At 42.3% G+C, this 23,592-nt stretch overlaps 1 protein-coding gene across 7 annotated transcripts in view; it reads right to left on the reverse strand.

The window, feature by feature from the left end:
• The window catches only part of EPO (erythropoietin), a 64,512-nt gene that overhangs the window by 14,937 nt on the left and 25,983 nt on the right, over window positions 1–23,592 (reverse strand). For 6 of the 7 annotated variants that reach the window (XM_029581394.1, XM_029581397.1, XM_029581393.1 and 3 more), the window contains 2 exons: window positions 12,069–12,199; window positions 2,122–2,208 (listed from right to left, as the gene is read on the reverse strand). In XM_029581394.1, coding sequence (XP_029437254.1) covers window positions 2,122–2,208; window positions 12,069–12,199 — 218 coding nt within the window. The remainder of the gene's footprint in view (window positions 1–2,121; window positions 2,209–12,068; window positions 12,200–23,592) is intronic. The other variant, XM_029581398.1, reaches the window with a different exon arrangement.

Raw genomic sequence — 23,592 nt, forward strand, 5'->3', positions numbered from 1 at the left:
CATGTATATATGTGCGTGATTGAGAGCCTAGGTGAGATAGAGAGGAGAAAGTTACACGCAACCCCCCCCCCCCCCCCCCCCCAAAGTTCATAAACCTCTCAGGGCACCTGGAAGTCAAACATTCCCAGGTATGAAGAGCAAAACATTTTTTTTATCCTTATTATTTTTAATTATTAGGTCTTTATATCTGCTGTTTTGAAGTATTTTATTGGTATCTGGAAATTTTTGAAATGTTTTAATTATTGAATATTCCATTCATCAGCTGTTTTGAAATAATCTGTTCTTTTTATTATTGTTTTATTGCTATCAATTTTATATTTCTTGATTTGTTTTATGAGGACTGGTGATGTTTCTCTTTTACCTTTGTTGCACTGCATACAGAATCTCTGACTTGTTGCGGTTTCCAGTTCAGATTTTGTCTGCATGCTTCTAGTTATGCTTTATGGTTTTTTTTATTCTTTGTTAGGTGAGGGTCTGCACATGTGACTGAGGTAAGGTATTCTGCTGGCGTGTAGTTTCTGTGTAGGGCTCTATAGCAGCCCGGCTCCTTCCGTTTTCCTAAAAGGAGGAGTATTGGAGTTTTAAGGTCTAGTGAAATATTTTCAGTATTGTCTTTTCTTAGGTAAGATGGTTACTGTTTTGAGAGCTGGAAGTTGGTGCTGTTCTGGTATGGGAGGTTTACTATTTATGAAATTTCTGTTCAGAAAGAGTACTTATCTTTCCCTTGTGTCATTAACAATAAAATAATACTGGACCTTTCATTTTTTTTTCTGCCATGGATTATAATGGGCAGTGTGTCACATGTGAGCGATGTCTATCAGATGTGTCACGATGGGAAAAAGGCTGAGAACCACTGCTCTAGGGAGTACATGTTTAGATCTTTAAGTCTGTCTCCATATGCTTTAGAATGATGACTACTTGACCATCTTCGTAGCCACCCTTTGGACCGCCTCCATCCTGTTTATATCCTTCTGAAGGTGCGGTCTCCAGAACTGTACACAGTATTCCAAGGGAGGTGTCACCAGGGACCTATACAGGGGCAATGTCACCTCCCTTTTCCTGCTGACCAGTCCTCTCCCTATGCAGCCAAGTATCTTTCTGGCTCTTGTCACTGCTTTAACCACCTGTTTGGCCCCTTTAAGATCATCAGATAGAATCATTCCCAGATCCCGGTCTTTTTTTGGGCTTAGAACATTATTGCCTCCAATAGTGTACCTCTCCCTTGGATTTTTGCATCTTAAACGCATTACTCTGCATTTTTTAGCATTAAGTTTTAGCTGCCAGTCTCTAGACCATTTCTTGAGCTTCACTAGATTCCTTAAATGGCCGATTTTCAAAAGTGACAGTATTGCCAACGATTTAAAAAAAAAAAAAAAAAAAAATACACGTGCACTTTCACATTGAGCCCTGCCGCAAGGACATCTGCTTTTGGTTTTTTGTGCAGGTACCGTTTTGATTAATTCTTTCGAATTGTAAAAGCGGTATATAAACATTTTAAAATAAAATAAATAAATACATGTTTTCCCATGGAAAATAGCAAATGTGGAGTTGAAAACAGCAAAATCCTCGCATGCTTATTTTCCTCTTTTGACTTAAATAATGCCCACCGGGCCTGCCTCTTCGAAATGCGTGATCCATTATGATGCACTCTGGGCGTATCGATGGAGTGCGATTCTCAGGCAGTCAGTTTATGCACAGAAATGGCTATTCACTTGTCAAAATGGGCTTTGAAAATTGTCTGGTTAATGTTGAGATGAGTATCACCATGTTCAAGGGAAAATGACTGTGGTTAGCTGTGGTTATTTGATTGTGCTGGCTTGAATTAAATCTATTTGTAATTCCTGATTACACTCTACACTGATTCTCTGAGGATATCATGGACTTTACTATAACTGACAGAATACCAATTACTGGTTTTGAGGTACACTTGACAATATAAACTCTGACTGGCATTATTTCCCTTTGTTAGGTTCAGCGGGAGCTCGGATCACTTTTGGATTGGTCTGTATCCCTGGGCAATATTTGCATAAACTAAATCCCTGAAACATCCTGTACACTCCCCTCACAGAAATCACTGCCACATGGACTTGGTCAGCAGAATGGTGCAGAGTAGAGACTTACTTCCATTCTATCCCATTCTCGGAAGTTAACCTTTGTTTCAGGGACTGTTAAGCTTTCTGGCAGGTTACAGGAATCTGTACAGTCGTCCTGCAGATGAACAATCACATTAAGGTATAATCTGAATGTGTTTTTCTTTCAGTGAGATCAGAAATGTGCACAAAAAAAGATTTTTACCCATAGAATGTAAAATGTATTTGGTAAAGAAAACTATAGACATAATAAAACAGCCTCTGAGGAAGCATGCCTTTTGATTCGTTACTTAGGGGTAGATATTGAAAGAGATGCTAAGTGACAAAGTTAACCAGTCAATGAACATAGAAAGGGTCATTTTTCAAAGACTTCTGCAGGTGAAACAATGCTTTCCCCATGTGAAAACTGCCTAGCTAAAACGCATTGGGGACAAGATGTTCTAGGGGACAGAGTCTGGGCGGGGTTTGCATTTATAAGTCAGCCATGTTATTTTAACGAACTTCGAGGAGGTGTTAAAATATTTTGGGGGCATTGGGATGTTAATGCGCATCTCAATGGTCCTGCAATTTTTCTTAATGGGCCAGGCCAAAAGTGGGACTCCTGACACCCTCTTCCTCCCCACTGCCTATCGAGGGGACAAAGGTCGGTTGGTGCCATTTTGGAATATGGCATCAACCGGCCTGAAGCTAGGGGGCACTCCAGGCTGCCCCATACCACTCAGTCTTCTTTTAGATGGGGGGGGGGGGGGGGGAGGTGTCCACCCTAGACCACCAGGGCCTAAATGTTTTGGAAAAGGGGGACAGGGGAGGGGGAGGTATCACCATGCAATTTAAAATCAGTTTTTTAACTTCTGGACATCACCTTCTTGATAGGCAGCAGGGGGTAGTTGGGGGTCATGTGGCCATTTAAAACAATGGCAGCCCCGTGGCAAAGCAGGCTGCCATCATGCATTTTTGGCTACATTTTTGGCTGCCATCATGCATTTTTGCGACCTCTGCCACGTTATTTTTTTTTTATCAAAGAGTTTTTCATGATACAAAAATAATGTAGCAATATTGCCACGGTATTTTGTCAGGGAGGAGTGAAATATCATGGGACCACCACCCATGATATTTTGCCCCTCCCTTGATAAAAATATCGCAGCTTCATAAACCTCCCTTTAAATGTGCAACCCCGCCCTGGGCATACCCTGGCCCAGTCCCTTTTTGGCCCAGATAAATCTGTGTGCACAGTGAATTTGTGCAGTCAGATTTTCTGACAGACAGGGAATTTTTAATCCATTCAATTTATGCAGTTACCAACTGATTTTATCTGCATACACCTTTTGAATATCGACCCCTTTTCCAAGGTATGAATATCTGCCCATCCTTTGCCATAAAAACATTAGTACCCATCCTTTTTACATTGGAGTGTGTTTAGGCATCCTTCCTTTGCCTGAAGGCATGTGTATCCATCTCCTTTGTACCATCAGGATGTATAAATAAACATATTTCATTTTTCTATTTTGTGCAGATTACCTATTAATACAAACAGGATTGCCCATAGCAGATTACATAAGGAAAACATAAAAATGCAAAAAATAAAGTAAATAAATGCAAATATAGACTTCTCCGACAACTGAGGGCAAAATGTAATAAAAACACATATGTCCATCCTTATGTCACAGCAGCACATGTATACATCCTTCCAATACCTTTAAGGTATCATAAAGTGCTACATATGTCCTTGGTGCAAAAACACACAAGAGGAGTAGTAGCATCCTCTCTTTAAGAATTAAAATTTTCCCTTAGAAATTACTATTATTCTGTATTTGGCAAGAGGATCCTATTATCACATTTGAGTAACCTAAATGGTCATGTGTGCCACCTCACTGCTCACATGGACCAACATGATATCACAACAAGCGATGGGGAAGACAATTTTCCAAGCAGGGTCTGGAATTGGCTGTCTGGAACTCTGCCCTCCCTCATTCTGGCTAAAAGTACATGCAGAGTTCCATTGACTTCTGACTTTTAGCTGGATTTAGGGGGCGGGGAATGTTTAGGATAGAACTGGGGAAAACTGTACACACACACAGACTGGATTTTCATGTTTCCATGTTCCATTTTCTAGCAAACAATCTGCCTACAGAAAAAGCAGGTGCAAGGTTCATGGGTACTTCGTACCTGTGGGTATAATTTTGAAAGGGAAATTATATGCATACTTTCCTTTTGAAAATTCGCTGCAAGGCCCATGGTATTTTGCTCCCTTGCAGGCCCCATAATGTGTGACCTTATTTCCAATATGGCTGTCCTAAATGGCACAGGGAAGTTGCGCAAAAGTGATGAAGAATAAAAATGAATCGATGCGCTTGTCTTATTTTTTGCCTCTCTTTCTCATGACAGTTTCCAGATTTGTTCTAGAGTCTGTAATCTGAGAACCCAGCCAAGGATGTATATTTCAAAAGGGATGTGCAAAGAAAGGACCTGATTTTCAAAAGCATTACTTGCTTAAAACTGGATTTTACCTGTGTAAATACACTTTACCTGTTGGATCCTATTAGGATAAGTGCAATATGTATTCACACATTCTTTTTTACATATGCATACAGGTTGCAGGATACATTTGCACATATTTTCCAACCCATACATATCATATACATGCAAGTTATAAAATACAGGAGCACATTTCCATGTGCCCATATACTCATGTATATGGGCATGGGCGCAGCTGTTTTAAAGTTATCCTCATACAATGCAATTGTCACAGAGAAAATGTCTGTGCAGATTGTTGACATCATCTGTTCTTGGTTGAGATAAACGAGAACAAACCATGTTCTCTAATGTTCTGTCAGCACATGTAAGCTATGCGAGGTGGATCACTGAATACTTTATACAGTGTCAAAATATGCCAATGAAGAGGAATAATAGCAGTAATGGCTTTGGTTTTGTCAGAATATTGCAAAACACAAACTAAATGTGAAATAAGTGACTATCTTGTAACAGCAAATCCCTATTGATGTAAAGAGCTTGTCTATAAGCAACTCTATATTATGTAGGGATGTGCAGGCTGGAGAGACTAAGGCACCATCTTGTGCTTCTACCATGTGACAGGGGCCGACTAATGGCACCAGTAGCCCCTGTGACATAGTAAAGGCAAAGGCTATCGGCGCCATTTTGAATACTGGCAGCCGACAGCCCGAGTGCAAGAGATCATTCCAGGACCCCCGCTGGACCACCAGGGACTTTTGGCAAGTCTTTAATGATATGTTGCATTCGTGGGGATTCGCCATACATTTCGGAACCCCACAAATGCAATGAATAGAGACCTATACGTTGCGGATTGCGCATTCGTTCAAAACGAATGCACATTCCTAATATTATGTTTTCTGGCTTGAGGGATGCCCCTGCAGCCGGTTCACTTACCTGACACCGCTGAGCCTGGCCCCCGCTGCTATTCCACGTGGCCAGGGACACCACTGTCGCATGCTGGGCCTGCTCCTTAGGCATGCATGCACACCTGATGACTCCTTTTAAAGGGCCCATGGTGGGAACTTAGTTGTGGTGCTCTTGGATGACGTCAGCTGCTTCAGCCCTTATAGGGGCCCCTCTTCCTGCCACATGCTGCCTCAGTAATGGGTTGACTACCCTTCAGGTAGAGTGAGATTCTGCTCCTCTTTGAGTCCTTTGTCTTTAGCCTTGTCCTGCCTTGCCTTCGTCTTCAGTCTTGCCCAGCCTTGCCTTCATCTTCTGTCTTCATCTTCAACCTTGGCCTTGCACAGCCTTGCTCTGTCTCTCCAGCCTCGTCTTAGTCTCTCCAGCCTTGCCTTCCTCTTCCCTAGGCCCAGCCTGCCCTCAGACTGATTATTGGAACTGACCATAACCTGGACCACGACCATCCTGCCACTGACCCTAGCCTGGACTCTCATTAGTTCTGCTTGCCGCTTGCTTCTGACCTCAGCCTGACACTGGATCTACCCTTTCGCTTGCATCCTAGAGACTGCCACCTAAGACCTGCTGGTCCCTGGAACCCAAAGGCTCAACCCAAGGGGAAAGGGGATGGTACAGGCAAAGCTTCAGTCCAGTCTCTACACTATCTGCTCTGCCCATTGGTGGTGAGGACCTAGAGGTTTTCCCTGTAGGTTGCATCAACCTCACCCTGACACAAGGTGCCACAATCCTAACACTCTAACAATATATCGAGGATATCTCCAATCCATAAAAAACGCATGAAATGAAACTGAATCTTGAAATCTTCCTGGTCAGAGACAAATTCATCCTTAAAACTCTGGGATGGAAACTTTCAAATTGCAACAAATTGTTTTGTGCAATAGATTTGTAGTATATCAAAGTAAAAATCATCCATCTCGTTTTTTGATCATGATATCTAACGATAGTATTTGATCAAACCTAAAATCCGAAAATTTTAAATTGCAATCTAAAGAATTGAGCCATGAAAAGAAAACCAAGAGGTTGACACCAACATATACTTCTTTGGCACAGATATATATTGATGACATTTTTGCATTTGGAGTTGCGCTGTTGACAGGATTTTCTTTCATGGCTCAATTCTTTATATCGCAATTTAAAATGTTTTATGGACTTTATTTTTGATAAAAATGTTTTTTATTTTTGATCAAATTCTATTCTTAGATATCATGATCAAAAAATGAGATGAGCTGATTTTTACTTCAATATACCACAAATCCACTGCAAGAAACATTTTGTTGCAATTTGAAAGTTTCCATCCCAGAGCCATAAGGATGAATTTGCCTGTTGGCCAATTTTTTCACTTACATGGTATGCTCTGGCTGGGAAGATTTCAAGACTCAGGTTCAAGGCATAATTCGTCGTTTTTTGGATCGGGGTTATCCTCAACATACTCTTTATATCAATAGGGATTTGCTGTTACAAGACAATCATTCACCTATTTCACAATGTTCAGTTTGTGTTTTGCAATATTCTAACAAAGCCAGAGCCACTACTGCTATTACTTGCCATCATTGGCATATTTTGGCTCTACATATAGTATTCAGTGATCCACCACGCATAACTTGCACATGCTGTCAGAACATTAGAGAACATGTGGTTTGTTCTTGTTTGCTTCAACCAAGAACAAATGATGTCAAAGATTCGCATGGACATTATCTCTGTGGCAGTTGCACTGAATGTGATCAATTATTTCAGGTACTACATGGCAGCGTCCTTTAACTAATACGATGTACTATTTAAATACGCATATTGATTGTGTCTCTTCTTTTCTTATTTATGTTATAATTTTTCCCTGCCAGAAGATCTATATTGGACGTACAAAACACAAAACTAAGACATGTCTGTTGGAACATCAGAGTTGCCTGAACATCAAAAATTTGCGAACTCCAATGGTCCAACTCTGTTTGAATTTTCATCATCAATTTGCAGATTTGAAGTGGCAAGTGTTGGAGCATATATGAGCTCATTGGAAAGGCAGAGATTACATTGCCAAACTTACAATGAGAGAACAGCTCTGGATTTTTTGAGATACGGTCTTCAGTACTAACACAGTACTTCAGGTGAGGCCTCACCAAGGACCTGTAGAAGGGGATTATCACTTCCTTTTTCTTACTAGATATTCCTCTCTCTATTCAGCCCAGCATTCTTCTAGCTTTAGCTATCGCCTTGTCACATCTTTAGATCACTAGAAAACTATCACTCCAAGGTCTCTCTCCTGTTCCATGCAGAGCAGCACTTTATCCCCCATCGCATACAATTCCTTCGGATTATGACATCCCAGATCATTGTCTCTACACTTCTTGGCATTATATTTATTTATTTATTATTTATTTATATCCCAGTTGCCATATCTTCGACCACTCTTCAAGCTTCCTTAAATCACGCCTCATTCTCTTCACTCCTTCTGGGGCGTTCACTCTGTTGCAGATCTTTGTATCATCCTCAAACAGACAAACTTTACCTTCTACCCCTTCTGCCATGTCACTCACAAAGACACTGAACAGAACCGGTCCCGACACCAATCCCTGTGGCACTCCACTTAACACTGTTCTTTCTTCAGAGTAGGTTCCATTTATCATCACACTCTGTCTTCTAGCCCTCAACCAGTTTGTAATCCATGTCACCACCTTGGCGCTCACTCCCAAGCTTCTCATTTTGTTCATGAGTCTTTTATGCGGGACCGTGTCAAAGGCTTTAATAAAATCCAAGTAAATCACATCGAGCGCTCTTCCCCGATCCAGTTCTGTAGTCACCCAATTAAAGAAATCAATCAGATTCATCTGATAGGAACTTCACCTGGTGAATCTGTGCTGTTGTGGATCGAGCAACCAGATAGTAGTTCACTATCCTTTCCTTCAGCGGAGTCTCCATTAATTTTCCCATCACTGAGGTGAGGCTAACTGGTCTGTAATTTCCATTTTTGTGAAGTGGAACCACCACCGCTCTTCTCCAGTCACTCGGCACCACTCCTGTTTCCAGGGATCTATTGAACAGGTCATGTAGCAGACCCCTCAGTACATTTCTGAGCTCCCTCAGTATCTTCGGATGTACAAAATCTGGCCTCATGGTTTTGCCCACTTTCAGTTTTCCTAGCTCTTCCCATACATTCTCTTCCTTAAACGGGGTTTCATCAAATCCACCTCCATCCACAGCCTTGTAAACCAGCGATGGTCCTTCTCCAGGGTCTTCCTTAGTGAACACCAAACTGAAGTATTTGTTTAATATTTCCGCCTTTTCTTTGTCGCCGTCCCCATATTGATTCTTTTCACCTTTCAATTTCACTATACCAGACACCTCACAAGCTTACCATTCTTTGCTTGAAGATAGTTATAAGAAAGTACCTCAGCAGTGGAATCTGTCTTTAAAAACAGAATTGCTAAGCATGAGACAACCTTTGGATTAGAAGGGTCTCTATCATCTATATTTTTTTTCCTTTTAAGTAGCTGCTTGTGAAGTACGCACCCAGTGAAAGAAGCTGGTTCATCAAGATCCTGCTTCAATAGAGTGTTTGCTTCTCCCTCTCTTTCTCCTCGAGTCTTTGTGTGTCCAAGCTGTGCTGGATGGAATAACTTCAGAGATAGGGTAAGTATCAGGTGACTCCACATCTTAGGACAGGAGGATCCAGCTCTGGTTTTATCTCCTACATTGCATTCAAGGAGATGATGTATGTTCTGCATTTCATAGATCAGAACCTATGTCTCCATGCATGCAGTGCCGACAAAACTAGTGTTGCGTCCGTCGGTCTTAGATGGCTTCGCCCCGTTTGCCTCACCTTGTTCACGGCTCCTCCTGCTTAACTTGGGAAAATGGCTACTGCCGCGTCTGCTAACCGCCCTCTCCGGCGTCCCCGGAAAGGCTCTGGTGCTGCCTCCCGCCATGTTCATCCCAAAGGCCTTCTAGGGTGCATGCACGACCGCTACCCACGTCTTATTCCAGCACTGGCGCGAACCTCGGGGGCGTCCCCCTCAAGTGACGCCACGCCATCCGGGTATATAGCCTGTACTTTGTTGCTAGCTATTGAGTTAGCAAAGGATTGGTTTCGGCCGGTCTTAACTACTCTGTCACTTCCTTGCTGTCGCTGGAAGCTCTCTCTCTGCCCTTTAGGGTATTGACTAACCTGGGTACCCGCTCCTTGGGGGCCCTCTGCTTTATTTCAGGTGCCTTACAGAGATCAGGTACTCGCTCCTCGAGGGCCTGCTCTCCCTGCCTCGGTGCCAGTACCATCTACTTCAGTCTGGTGGAATCGCCTACCTACAGCTACCATCTAGTGAGTAATCTAACTCTCAGTCTGTCACATCTACACCATTGCCTTGCTGGGAAACCTACACCGGAATTCCCCTATACCAATGGGGTGAGAAGGGTTCCCTCTGCCGAGGGTCCCGAGACTGCTACATCCAGACTACCTCACTACTGCCACCTTTGGTGGTATCCATCAAGTTGTACAATAAAAGATCTAATTCTGTGTTTGTGCGTCCTGAGTCTAGCCCAGTACTGTGGCTCCCCACGGGGCCCCTTCCCGTGGGTGTGGTCATCTGCCACAGTACCCAAGAATCCACCCAAACACCACTAAACCCTAACAACTAGGTCTGGATCAGTCTTTCCTAGGTGACATGGAGTCAACAAGTAATCCTATCATGCATGTCTTCCCCTCTGAGAGATTGTTTAACAACACTCCTGTTTTGACTTTCGCACTGTCCTTTTTACATTTTTATGATTATGCCTATAAATAGATGGTCCTGTATTATTTTGTGGTTACTTAAAAGCTGGAAGTTCAGATTTTTTTCAGTCCTTTAATCACTTCTGCTAATTTTGGAGATCATTATTGCACCCATGAAGAACTTCAGCATCTGTTGGTCCAAAAATAAAATGAACTCTGGACATTTCCTAGCATTCAAGTTACAGCTGGTCACTGGAAAGGGGGGGGGGGGGGCCCTACATGGAGAATGAATGTCTCTGTTTCTGGATTCTGACTGAAGTGACGGTAGGTCAGCAAAGCCCTGTCAAAAATGTATTATCACCAAACTGTTTGATCCCTGATTTCCTGTACATTGTACATCCCTTCCCCTTTGTTACTGAGGATGATGACCTCACAGGCTTTTTTCCATTAAATCACTTAACATTAGATGATGTTGTTTGACTTCCTGTTTAGAGAAAAGAAAAAAAAATTCCACTATATGTTTAACTTCAGCCAGATAAAGTGGATGTAAGCTATCTATAAGCAGTCTGGCAGGTTTCTTCATGGCTGCGGGAAAGATGGTCACAGCAGCAGGCCCGACAGGACAATACGTTTCATCCGTCTGACCTCTGGTGACTCTTTGAGCGGTAAGACCCAACGCCACACCTCTAGGGCCCAATTTTATTATTTTGGGCTGTCTTTCATAAAAAAAAAAGGTGAAAATGAGTTTTCCCACAAATATGCCTCAATGGCCTTTTGGTGGCTTGTTCTTGCTGTTTTCTAGGGATGTGCTTTCATTTTTTTTATTTCTTAGCGTGCACTAAAATTTTTTAATTGGTCCATCCAGTCTGCCCAGCAAGTTTCCCATGGCAGTAACAGTCATTCCATGCAGCTTCACCCCATGTGTCTTAAGGGTAGTAACTGCTGCTCTGTGCAGGTTTATCCCATGCCTTATGTTAAGGGTAGTGAGACACTGTCAGCTAGAGTTAGCTGGCTAATTAAGATAGCCAGCTATATTCAATAGTGTGACTGTGTCTGAATAGAGACCTCTTTGTCTTCAAATACATTAAGCAACTGGTCCCTGAATATCTTTCCCAACTTCTGCTCTCTTACATTCCCATAAGGGAACTCCGATCCTCCCAACAGGCCCATCTATCCTCCCCTCCACTGGCTGCATTTACACTATCCTACAAGCTTTTTGCATTCAGCTGCTCTGCCCCTAAAATATGGAACAAGTTACCTCTAATGCTGCACCGGGAAACTTGCAACTTCACCTTCCAGAAAAAAGTCAAAGGCTGGCTGTTTAACCGCAGCAGAGCCTCATCCTCTAGTAGCTGTCCATTGGGAATGTTCCTGATGACAAACTCCACAAGGGTTGCCCACAGCTGGATTCTCTCTATCCAAAAGGCTCTTAAGATCTCTCACACTATTTGTGTTTAACTTGCTTCTTAACTATATACTTATTTATTTACTTAAAACATTTGTATTCCGCTTACAGTGACTCTGTCATACTAAGCGGATTCCAGATAAAACAAATAACAATAACATATAAATAAACAAAAATTAAAATATAAACATACAAAATAAGAACTAAAACAAAATAAATAAATCTTCATGTCATTACAATACCAAACACACTCATTCCCTTATTCCTACTTAACTTCCTATCTATTTACTTGCGTTCTATCTCATATCAGATATCACATCTGTATGTCTCATTTATTTCTGTACTCAATGCCTTGTTTACTTTATGTAATCTGCTTTGGACCTACCTTTAGGAAAAGGCAGAATATCAAATGCATATAAATATTTTAAAAATGTTGTTCGCATACCATTCTACTTTCCAGGTCTTCAGCTTCTTTTGCAAATTTCTTCAAGACTCTGATATCACAAACTGCGTGAAGAGGCAGAGAGTCCACTGGCTTTGTATGTCCGAACAACATCAACAGCAGAGCAAGAAGACCTAGTCAAAGAGAGCATCAGGGAGAAAAAAATAAAGAAGCAATTTGAAACATTTTATTGTAAAACCTTTCAAACAACTGCGTGCAGCAGCACATACGTCCATATGTGGCTGTGCACAATTTTATCACAGTATTGTTTAACCTGCATGTATGATATATAAGCATTTTATAAAATACACATATCTCTACCCTGCAATATAGGCTTATGTGCGAATTCATGGAATGCATTGAAACTGCGTATATTAATGTATTGAACAGGCACACTTTTCCTAACTATTTTTTAACGCATACACGCATAGATTTTATGCGTGAAGGTAAAGTAGGATTTACGCGCGGAAGCTGGCCAATTTTAAAAATTGTGCGTGTCAAAGAAATTACTGGTTTTACCAAGTAGTCCGCTCAGTCTTTCTCCAGGTCATCGAGAACTTCCTGGTTCTCCAGCCTTAACTCCCCCCTCCCCCAGTTTACCTAGTCAGCACGTTTAATATCACTGTCGCCAGATAATTGGAAAATGTGTGCACATAAGTGGCTTTTAAAATAGCAACTTATCTGCATAAGGGCTGGCCCTGCCCTGGAACGCCCCTGGACTGCCTCTTTTTTTACCCGTGTATATGTGCACGCGAAAGTGAAAATACATGCGTATCTTCGACTTTTATAAAATATGGAGTATGCAAGTAGAGGCTACTTACGCAGGTATATGCTCATTTTTACGTGCATAACATTCGGAAACTTCACCTTACTTGCAAGTTCCTGTATCTGAGCAGAGAGGACCATAACTTTTTCTATCTCTGTGTTACAAGGGGAGGGAGGGAGAGACACGATGGAACATAAGCCCCTTCCATCTTTGTGTTACCGTGATTATGACCGGAAAGAGGAAGAAACATAGTTCCTTCTATCTTTGAGTTACAATGGGAAGGCTGGCCCATAAACTCCTTCTTTTATTATATTAGAATGGGAGGGCAGAACATGGCGAAGTATGCAAGGCTGACCTTAAAAGGGAGCCATGGTCAGAACAAATCAACTGCAGCGGGACCCTGGAATGCTGAAATTACAGTATTGGGAGTGGGGCTAATGGTGGTACGAGCTTCCCTCTCAAAGTGCGAGGCCTAGAGTGGTCACTCCTATGCTCCTCTCTTTAAGGATGGCCCTGGGAGCATGTGCTGTAAGCCCCATTCAGAACAGTTTTCCAAACATTCTGAGGTCCTAAGTTACATCTCTATAATTTAGGAATCCAGTGGAGTGCCCTTGGATTCCAATGGACAACATTAGCCCATTATATTATATTATATAAGATCATCGTGCCTGTATGTCCATCTTTTCTTCCCTAATGTCTGTCTGTCCCTACTTTAGTAGCTTTTAACTGTTCATCTGGTTTCATTCATATATTACCACATACAAGAGAGACCCACTGACTTCTGACTCCTGTGCCTTTGATGTCCCTTCATAGCTATGCTCAGTTTATCATCTGAAACAAGAAAGGTTCCAAGAGACTAGAGAAGAGCAGATGTAGTACTGCTCCACAAGGTTGGGAACAAGGAGGAAGCAGAAAACCACAGAACTGTTAGTTTATCAGTGGTGGGCAAGGTCACAGAAGCACCTTGAAGCCCCTATTCTGTTGGTGGCACAGAAGAACACAGGACCAGGAATGAGCTGCATGCAGGAGGCGCTGTGTCTGCTGCCTGAATGAAGCTGCTACTTCTGTTGCCATGCCGTCTCCCAGTCAAGAGGGCCTGCCACTATCAGAGTCGAACCACAGCAGCTGTAGCAGCAGATTCTGGTGGTGGTCTCCTGCTGCCTGCCCTGCATTCTGCCTCCTGCCATTGTGCTGCTGGTCCCACCAAGCCTCAAAGGAGATGCTGAAGCTAGGGGAATGCTGATCAAAGTCCAGGATGGAGGAAGATGAGAGGGAGGGGGAGTGGCAAGGAGAGATAGAGAGAGGGTGGGTGGGAGCTTGGGGTGAGAGAGAGTGCTGTTGGACAGAGGCAGAGAAAGAGGGGCAAATGTTATGCTGGGGCTGCAGAATCCTTGTGTGGGATGTTATGTAACATAAGACCCCCCCCCCCCCATATCTGCAAGAACAATGGTGAGAACTCAGCAGGTCTAAAATGCTGGGACTTCTGAGCACCCACCATTGTTCTTGAAGGAGTTGTTATATCAGAGCTGCCCAGTCCCTGCTGGCATTCTGTGGAAGTTATGAAACATAATATTCCCCACAAGGGCATAAAGTAAGTTTTACTTCTGTAACACCAGCGCCATTTTGAAATTGGAACTGGTGGGGCAGGAGCAACTGGAGATTGATCCTGCCTCTTTTATCCTCGGAGAGCTGCAGAAGGGTAAGAACCACGGGGAACATGAGACTGGGCATTTTTACCTTTCTTGCCATGCTGTCGGTTAATAGCGCATGCTGTTTGCTGAAATGAAAAATCGGAACATTTCTGGGTATTTCGGATGCACGGCGATTCATTTGAAATGAAATGAAAATAAATTTTTTTTTGTGGATTTGGATTCCACATTCACTTCAAACTAATCCACATCCCACTATCTGGACCTCTTATTCTAGAACTCCCTTCCTTCTTGTCTATTATTTAAACCTCTCATGTCAGCGCTGTTACAAGCTACTTAAAAAAATCAGGCTCCCCCACCCCTCCCCCTGACAAGATTTCAATAATTAAAGAACTCAGCAATCATGATCAACAAGCCACTCCCCCCAGAACAATCCTGTAACAATACAATGCAGCATCACAGTATTACATTTGGGGTGGGCAATTTTCAGAAGCTATTTAACTGGGTAAACACATCATCATCATCGCTTATTCATGTCATGCTTTTCCACCAAAAGAGTTCAAAGTACATTACATCCACTTATGGTTCAGCAACAGGCAGGACTGGATTTAAACGTGTAGTGCCCTTAGGCGGAGGCCTGAGGGCAGGAGGACCCCTGGAAATCGAAGAGGAGCGGGAGGAGTCCCAGTTTCTGGGTGCCTTTGGAATTTGGCACCCTAGGCATGTGCCTAAATTGCGTATGCTTAAATCCAGCTTTGGTAATAGGGATCAGGGACATCAGAGGATCACAGTTTGCAAGCTATAGAAGACATGAGTAGGATCATAGAGGGAGCATACAGGAAGCAATGCTACTTAAAAACAGAGGAATAACAATGCAAGTATATAACCATGGTCTAAGGCTTACGGTAAGGTAGAGTGCATGGAGCCTAGATTCGCAGGTGTGCAGTTCATATACTTCCTTTGGGAGTAGGACAGATCTAAAAAGTATGTATGAGGATTGACAATGCACATAGATTTTCCCTGAAAAAAAAGCAGGTGAGCTTTGGGGGGGGGGGGGGGGGGGGGGGAGGGTGTGGTTAGGCCTGGAGAGGGAAACAACATGCGTGGATTGGATTTTCAAGTCTGAAGGAGAAAAAGTACCCACAGAAAAGCAGGTGCAGACTATCTGTGGGTGCTTTCAACAGGGAAAGATACTCATGCTTTCCGTTTGAGAGCAGGGTAAAAGCAGCCATGGACTCCGCATCCATGAGGCTACTTTTGAAAATTGCCCTGTAAATGACGTCTGTCCCACATCCCCATATGGTTAACATCAGAGAGTCATCCTGCTCCAACCAAGTGGTAGAACCGCCCTGTTAGATTGGTCCCTCTTACCATACTGTGACCGGGAACGGTGCGGGACAGGACACCCTTCACATAAAGTAGGAAGCACCATTACAAACATCTTGCAGCACTGTCACGAGGTGCTGGCTGTACACATCACTGGCATCTCTAGACAAGTAATTTGGAGAGGAGGAACAGGGGCATAGATTAGGTATAGCCCCCTTCCACATTGGGACTTTGTTTCAATGTACTTTGGTTATGTTATATATGGGAGTAGTCATTCTAAATTTGCATATGGATGTGCTATTCTAAACCATAGCCTATTATTGGTGGAGCCCCTATCTCATTGAGGAAGACCCTGGTGTTGGACAGAAAAATCTATATAGATTTGACCATGATATCCTGTCAGAACCAGCCAGAACCAACTAGAACTCAGGAGGTTCTGAGAAAATCTGGCAGCAGCCAAGAAGTATGGAGGCTTACTGAAATTTATCAGTATTTTAGTTTGGGCCCATCCATGCCCTTAGGAAAGAGAATGCAGCACAACCTAAGTGAATGTCCTTCTTTCTAGCATTAAACTCGGAAGCTTGCCATGGAAGCAAAAACTCATAATAAAACCCCTCTTGGGTATATTTGAGGTAAAAAACTTGAGAGAGAGACAGTTGGACCATTAGATGATCAAGGCATAAAAGGGGCACTTAGAAATGACAAAGTCATATCAGGGCGACTAAATGAATTGTTTGCTTCGATATTCACTGAGATGTAAGAGATATTACCATGCCAGAATTGATATTCAAAGGTGATGATTCAGAAGAACTGAAACAAATTTCAGTGAACCTGGAAGATGTACTAGGGCAAATTAACAAACTAAAGAGTAGCAAATCACTTGGACCAGATGGTATAGATCCCAGAATGCTGAAAGAACTGAGAAATTAAATTGCAGAACTGCTATTGGAAATTTGTAAACTATCAGTAACATCTACTGGAAAGTTGCTAATGTAACGCCAATTTTTTAAAAGGGATCAAGGGGTGATCCAGGAAACTACAGACAGAGTGAGTCTGACGTCTGTGCCAAGCACAATGGTAGAAACTATCTTAAAGTACAAAATTGATGAAAATATAGATAAACATAGTTTAATGGGACAAAGCCAATATGGATTTAGCCTCACAAATTTGCTACATTTTTTGGAGGGCGTAAACAAACATGTGGATAAAGGTGAGGCAGTTGATATAGTATATCTGGATTTTCACAAAACATTTGACAAAATTCCTCATGAGAGACTTCTTAGGAAATTACAAAGTAAAGGGATAGGGGGCAGTGTCTTATTGTAAATTGCCAACTGCTTAAAAGATAGAAAACAGAGTAAATTTTCCCAATGGAAAAAGGTGAATAGTGGAGTGCCCCAGGGATCTGTTCTGGGACCACTGCCTTTTGATATATTTATAAAAGACCTAGAAATGGGAACAACAAGTGAGGTGATCAAATTTGCTGCTCACATAAAATTATTCAAAGTTGTTAAATCACAAGAGGGTTGTGAGAAATTGCAAGAGAACATTGCAAAACTGGGAGACCGGGCATGCAGATGGCAAATGAAATTTAATGTAGACAAATGCAAAGTGATGCACTCAGGGAAGAGTAACCCAAATTATAGCTACACAATGCAAGGTTCCACCATTAGGAGTCACCACTCAGGAAAAGGATCTAGGTGTCATCGTTGAAAATACGTTGAAATGTTCTGCTCAGTGTGTAGCAGCAGCCAAGAAAGCAAACAGAGTGCTAGGGATTATTAGGAAAGGAATGGAGAATAAAACAGAGAATATCATAATGCCTCTGTATCGCTCCATGGTGCGACCTCATCTTGAGTATTGTGCGCAGTTCTCAAGAAAGATATAGCAGTATTAGAAAAGGTACAAAGAAGGGTGGCCAAAATGATAAAGGGGATGGAAGAATTCCCCTATGAAGAAAGGCTAAAGAGGTTAGGGCTGTTCAGTTTGGAGAAGAGACAGTAGGGGAGAGATATGATAGAGGTTTATAAAATGAGTGGAATGGAAGGAGTAAATGTCAATCAATTGTTTACTCTTTTGAAAAGTACAAAGACTAGGGACACAAAATAAAGTTACTAGGTAGTTCATTTAAAACTAATATGAGAAAATATGTTTTTACTCAACCCATAATTAAGCTCTGGAATTTGTTGCCAGAGGATGTGGCGAAAGCTATTAGTGTAGCTGTGTTTTAAAAAGGTTTGGAGAAGTTCCTGGAGGAAAAGTCCATAAACCATTATTAAGGTGGAGTTGCAGAAATCCCCTGCTTATTCTTGGGATAAGCAGCTTGGGATCTGTCTACCCCTTGGGATCCTGCCAGGTACTTGTGACCTGATTTGACCACTGTTGGAAGCAGGATATTAGGCTTGATAGACCTTTGGTCTGACCCAGTATGGCAAGTCTTATATTCTTATGTAACCTTGAGTAATCACTTAGGGCTATGGATCTTGGAGTTAAGGAGTAGATTCTCCTCAACAAGAGAAAGTGTCAGCCTGGAAATTTTGAAGGCTGTTGGGGATAGAAACCCAGACTAGTGTTTATATCCAATTTGTGTTTATGAAACTCTGGACTTCTGCTATTGCCACATGTCTTCTACTATGTGAAGATGTGTGTAACCTCTATGAATGTGGATTTGTAAATATCTCTCTTTATCTGACCTGTAAATAAATCAGATCTGCATTGGAACAACATTTAATAGCATCAGAAGTCCATATTCAAAAGGAATTCTCCAGTTAAATTTTGAATTCAATGGATCACAAGATTCAAGGCAGCATGGTTTAGAAGAGGTAGAGCTTGCCAAAGAATCTGATCAATTTCTTTGACTGGGTGACTAGAGAGGAGGATCAGGGGAGAACTCTAGATGCAGTGTACTTGGATTTCCGTAAGACTTTTAACACAGTTCCACATAAGTGACTTATAAATAAACTGAGCTCCCTAGGAGTGACTGATGAAGAAGGCAGGAGGGGAGAGGGGGAAAAGGAAAGAAGGAGGGGGAAAGGAGAAGTTTCTGATGGAGGAGGGGGTTAGGAGAGGTGAAAATGGCAGAGGAGGGGGTGCCTGATGGCAGAATCGAAGGGTGGATGCTTGATGGAAAAGGACAGGAGAGAGTGCCTGATGGCATGCAGGGAAGGGTGCTTGAAGGGAAAGGGAGAGGAGGGATGCCTGATGGAAAAGGGGGTACTGATGGGGAAGAAGATAGACAGGGGAAAGGAGAGAGGAGATGTGCCTGATGGGGTAGGGCCTTAAGGGGAAGAAGAATGGAGAGGGAAAATGGGATTTGATGTGGAGGTAAGGTGCCTAATGGAGAAGAAGGAAAGGAGGGGTTGCCTGATGGGGGAGATATCATCCCTAACGAGGGAGATAAAGGAAAGGGAAATAGAAGGGGGAGGTAGAGGCCAGAGAGAGAAAAAGCAAATCAGGATCAGTAGAAGGGAGAGAGCCATACAGCAGACAGCGTGGAAGAGGCAGCAGGGTGCAAAGAAAAGAGAAAGGTTTGGTTGCAGAGAAATAATGAAAAACACCAGCCACATCTCAGATGGTCTGCAAAAGAACCTGTATCTGTTAGAGACCTACTGGAAATCATAGTCCCTGCAGATCTGAAAAAATCAAAGAGTATGATTTTCCAGAAAAAGCCAAAAATTCTCCAATACAAATTCATCTTAAATAACATAAGAACGTGCCATACTGGGTCAGACCAAGGGTAAATCAAGCCCAGCATCCTGTTTCCAACAGAGGCCAAACCAGGCCACAAGAACCTGGCAAGTACCCAAAAACTAAGTCTATTCCATGTTACCGTTGCTAGTAATAGCAGTGGCTATTTTCTAAGTCAACTTGATTAATAGCAGGTAATGGACTTCTCCTCCAAGAACTTATTCAATCCTTTTTTAAACACACCTATACTAACTGCACTAACCACATCCTCTGGCAATAAATTCCAGAGTTAAATTGTGCGCTGAGTGAAAAAGAACTTTCTCCGATTAGTTTTAAATGTGCCACATGCTAACTTCATGGATTGCCCCCTAGTCTTTCTATTATCTGAAAGACTAAATATCCGATTCACATCTACCCGTTCTAGACCTCTCATGATTTTAAACACCTCTATCATATCCCCCCTCAGTCGTCTCTTCTCCAAGCTGAAAAGTCCTAACCTCTTTAGTCTTTCCTCATAGGGGAGTTGTTCCATTCCCCTTATCATTTTGGTAGCCCTTCTCTGTACCTTCTCCATCGCAATTATATCTTTTTTGAGATGCGGCGACCAGAATTGTACACAGTATTCAAGGTGCGGTCTCACCATGGAGTGATACAGAGGCATTATGACATTTTCCGTTTTATTCACCATTCCCTTTCTAATAATTCCCAACATTCTGTTTGCTTTTTTGACTGCCGCAGCACACTGAACCGACGATTTCAATGTGTTATCCACTATGACGCCTAGATCTCTTTCTTGGGTGGTAGCACCTAATATGGAACCTAACATTGTGTAACTATAGCATGGGTTATTTTTCCATATGTGCATCACCTTGCACTTATCCACATTAAATTTCATCTGCCATTTGGATGCCACAAACTCCCTCTAATGCCAGGCAATTGTGAACTAATACAAAATACCTACCAATAAAACATTCAGAACATAAATAGGAAGCTTGCCATACATAAGAGCACTAACTACCAGGACTTAAACAGCAATAACCCTACTTATGGAAAGGCAGCATTTCAAATCTTACCCACTAATATATCGTCTACTGGAAAAACAAAACAGGTCAAACTGCAACAGATACTTACACAGAAGCTACACACTAGCAGAATACTTCACCTGTGTCACACAGACAAACCTTCACCAAATATAGAATAAGTGAATGGAAATTAGAAATGTGCAGACAAAATTACTTAATTGGAAACTCTGAGAAGCCAGATTCTGCCTGCAATGCAATACTGGAGAAAAATAAATGCATTTCTTCCTATATTAAGCAAAATACAAAGAGTTGGGGAAAGCACTGACATGCTTACTTATGATTTTCAGAAGTATGCATGTAGATGTACAGCAGATAGTTACATCTGCTGTCTTGTATCTGTGCATACTGAGACAAACTGCGACTTTTCAAAGTGGACTTATGTGTAGAAGTCTACTTTTAAAATCTGAGCTAAAGTTTGCAAATACAAAACAATAGCAGACTTCAGTCCTACATGGGCTGTTATAAAGTTAACTTTACTATGTCAATCATACTACCTCTCGCCCCTCTGCAGCATGCATATTTTATTCCTTAAGTTATGGCTTTTAGTGCAGACTGTGTACCATTTTGTTAGCTCTTCTCTGGATTGGCTCTATTTACTGTTTGAGGTATGGCCTCTATTATTCCAGCTGAGGGCTCATCAGAGGCCTCATCACCTTTTTTTCCTGTTGGTTGTACCTTTCTCTATGCGGCCTATTATTCCTCTGGCCATTGTCTTGCCATGCTGTTTTGCAACCTTGAGATCATTAGATATGATCACGCTGCGATCTCACCCTGTCCTCCATCACGTATTACTCCCTTGAATTTCTGTTGCCCAAATGTAGGACTCCTTGCTACGTTTTTGCACTGAATCTTAGCTGCCAAACACTTGGGGGGTAGATTTTCAAAGATGCGCACACATGGACGAGCTAATTTTATAAACATGCCCATGTTATAAATGACAATACCCGCATGCACATGCATACCTGATTTTATATCAGCCCGCGCATGTGCGGGTGGGTCGCAACTTGCACGCGCAAGGGAGGGAGATTTTATTTAAAAACGCGCGGCAACGCAATCGGGTCATTCCCAGTTCCCTCCCAGTCTGCTCCAATTAATCCCCCTACCTACTCTTCCTCCCTTTTCCCCTCTCCTCCTCCCCTAACTATTCAAATTCTTTTTGTTTTAAAACTTACTTCCTCTTCGGAGGTGAAGTAAGTTCCGTGTGCCGGCCCCCACCCCACCCCTTTCACAGACCCCGGGAGATATGCGCGTGGCCAGGTCATTTCGAAAATGCTCTTAGCACATGCACGGCCACGCGCATTTCTCCCGGTATTTGCACGTGACGGGCTTTAAAAATGTACCCTTTGATCATGAATCACTTCTCAATCCTCATTTTGTATTTGCCATCAGGTTTGCAAATTTTTTTGCAGACCTTGGTAACATCTGCAAAAATGTCAACCCACTAATCACTTTGCAGTATCACATATGAAGAAATTGAACAGGACTGATATTTCAGTATTTATTTTGATATATATTCCACTTTTTGGAACTTCAAAGCAGATTCAGGTACTGGAGGCATTTCCCTAGCCCCAGAGGGCTTACAATCTAAGGGGTTGATGCAGTAAGACATTTTTCCCATCCTGTCTCTATGGAAAAAGACCTTGGTGAATCAGACTGAGTTTTATCCGAGGCAACAGAGGGTAAAGTGACTTGCCAAAGGTCACAAGATGTGGCAGTGGGATTTCATCCCGGGCTCATAGCCCACTGCTCTAACCACTAGGCCAATCCTCCACACCACTGATAATATGATATGAGGTACTCTACTGATGAGCGCTTTTTCCTTGTAGTGAACTCCATTTAATAAGACGCTCTGTCATCGACCACGCAAGCCTTCTGCATGGGACAAGGTCAAAACCTTTACTGAAATGTATTGGTATCCACTTGAGGAGGATACAGCAGGTTGGAATCTGCACTGTTACATATGCCTTCAGTCACTACCTCCAGTAGGGCTATTTGCAAAGGTAATCCTATCCTTGGTCATACAATAAGCATGTGCAGCCCAGTAAACAAAAAAGTAGATATTTCTTATACTGATTTTTCATATACAACTCTCTCTGGTGAAGAAGCCGCAAGTGTCATTAGTCACTTTCTCACCAGATATATCTAACTGGTGGAAGAGTGGCCTCAGATTGTTTTGGCTAACTTTTTCAGAATCAGCAGTTTAAATCTTTTCCAGACCTGATAGCAGAGTTTGAGATCCCTAAGCACTCTAATTTCCTTTTTCTTTTTTTTTTTTTTTCTTTCTTTTTACAGTTGAGGAAAGATATATCTAAGCTGCAGGGGGTAGGGAAAGCAGCCGAGGAATGCTCGTCTCAAAGAACTACTGTGCTGCGAAGGAGGGGGGGAGTCATCTGATTTCTAAATTTTACATATATGTTAGCGATCGGATGAGCCGGGGGAGACATCACCTAGTCTCATTACAGCATGGAATTTGGATTTGCAATCTGATCTGTACTGGAGAGGCTGGAGGCAAAGTTGGCGTGCACCCAGTACGATCTCTTTCTGTACTAAAAGTTGAGAACTTTTATTCAAATTGCTGCACTGATTATATCGCACTCCCCTTCTCTTCTCTAAATTTAGTGCAAGCAGTCCTCTGTGTTAGCGTGGATATGGGAAAGGGGCAGTTATATACACATGTGGTGAGAGTGCATGGAAGTACATGGGCTCCAAAAACAAGTTCTCAGCCTTACCCATCAAATGTGTGGTCATGCTCCTCTCCCATGTAACCAATTATTTGTCATCTGGGTTTATGGAGGGATCCGGCGTGTATGGTGGGGGTCTAGGAAACTGACAAATTAATTACTACACACTGCAGGTCTTACTATAGCACATATGTGCAAATGCCCAGTATTTCATGCTGGGAAAACAAAGTGGCTGAAATTTATTTATTTATTTATTTATTTTTAGTTTTTATATACCGATGTTCCTGTATAATATACATATTCTGGAACAGCTGACATACATTCTTCAGGAACAAA

This window comes from Rhinatrema bivittatum, chromosome 16, assembly GCF_901001135.1.
Source record: "Rhinatrema bivittatum chromosome 16, aRhiBiv1.1, whole genome shotgun sequence".
NCBI classification, from domain to species: domain Eukaryota; kingdom Metazoa; phylum Chordata; class Amphibia; order Gymnophiona; family Rhinatrematidae; genus Rhinatrema; species Rhinatrema bivittatum.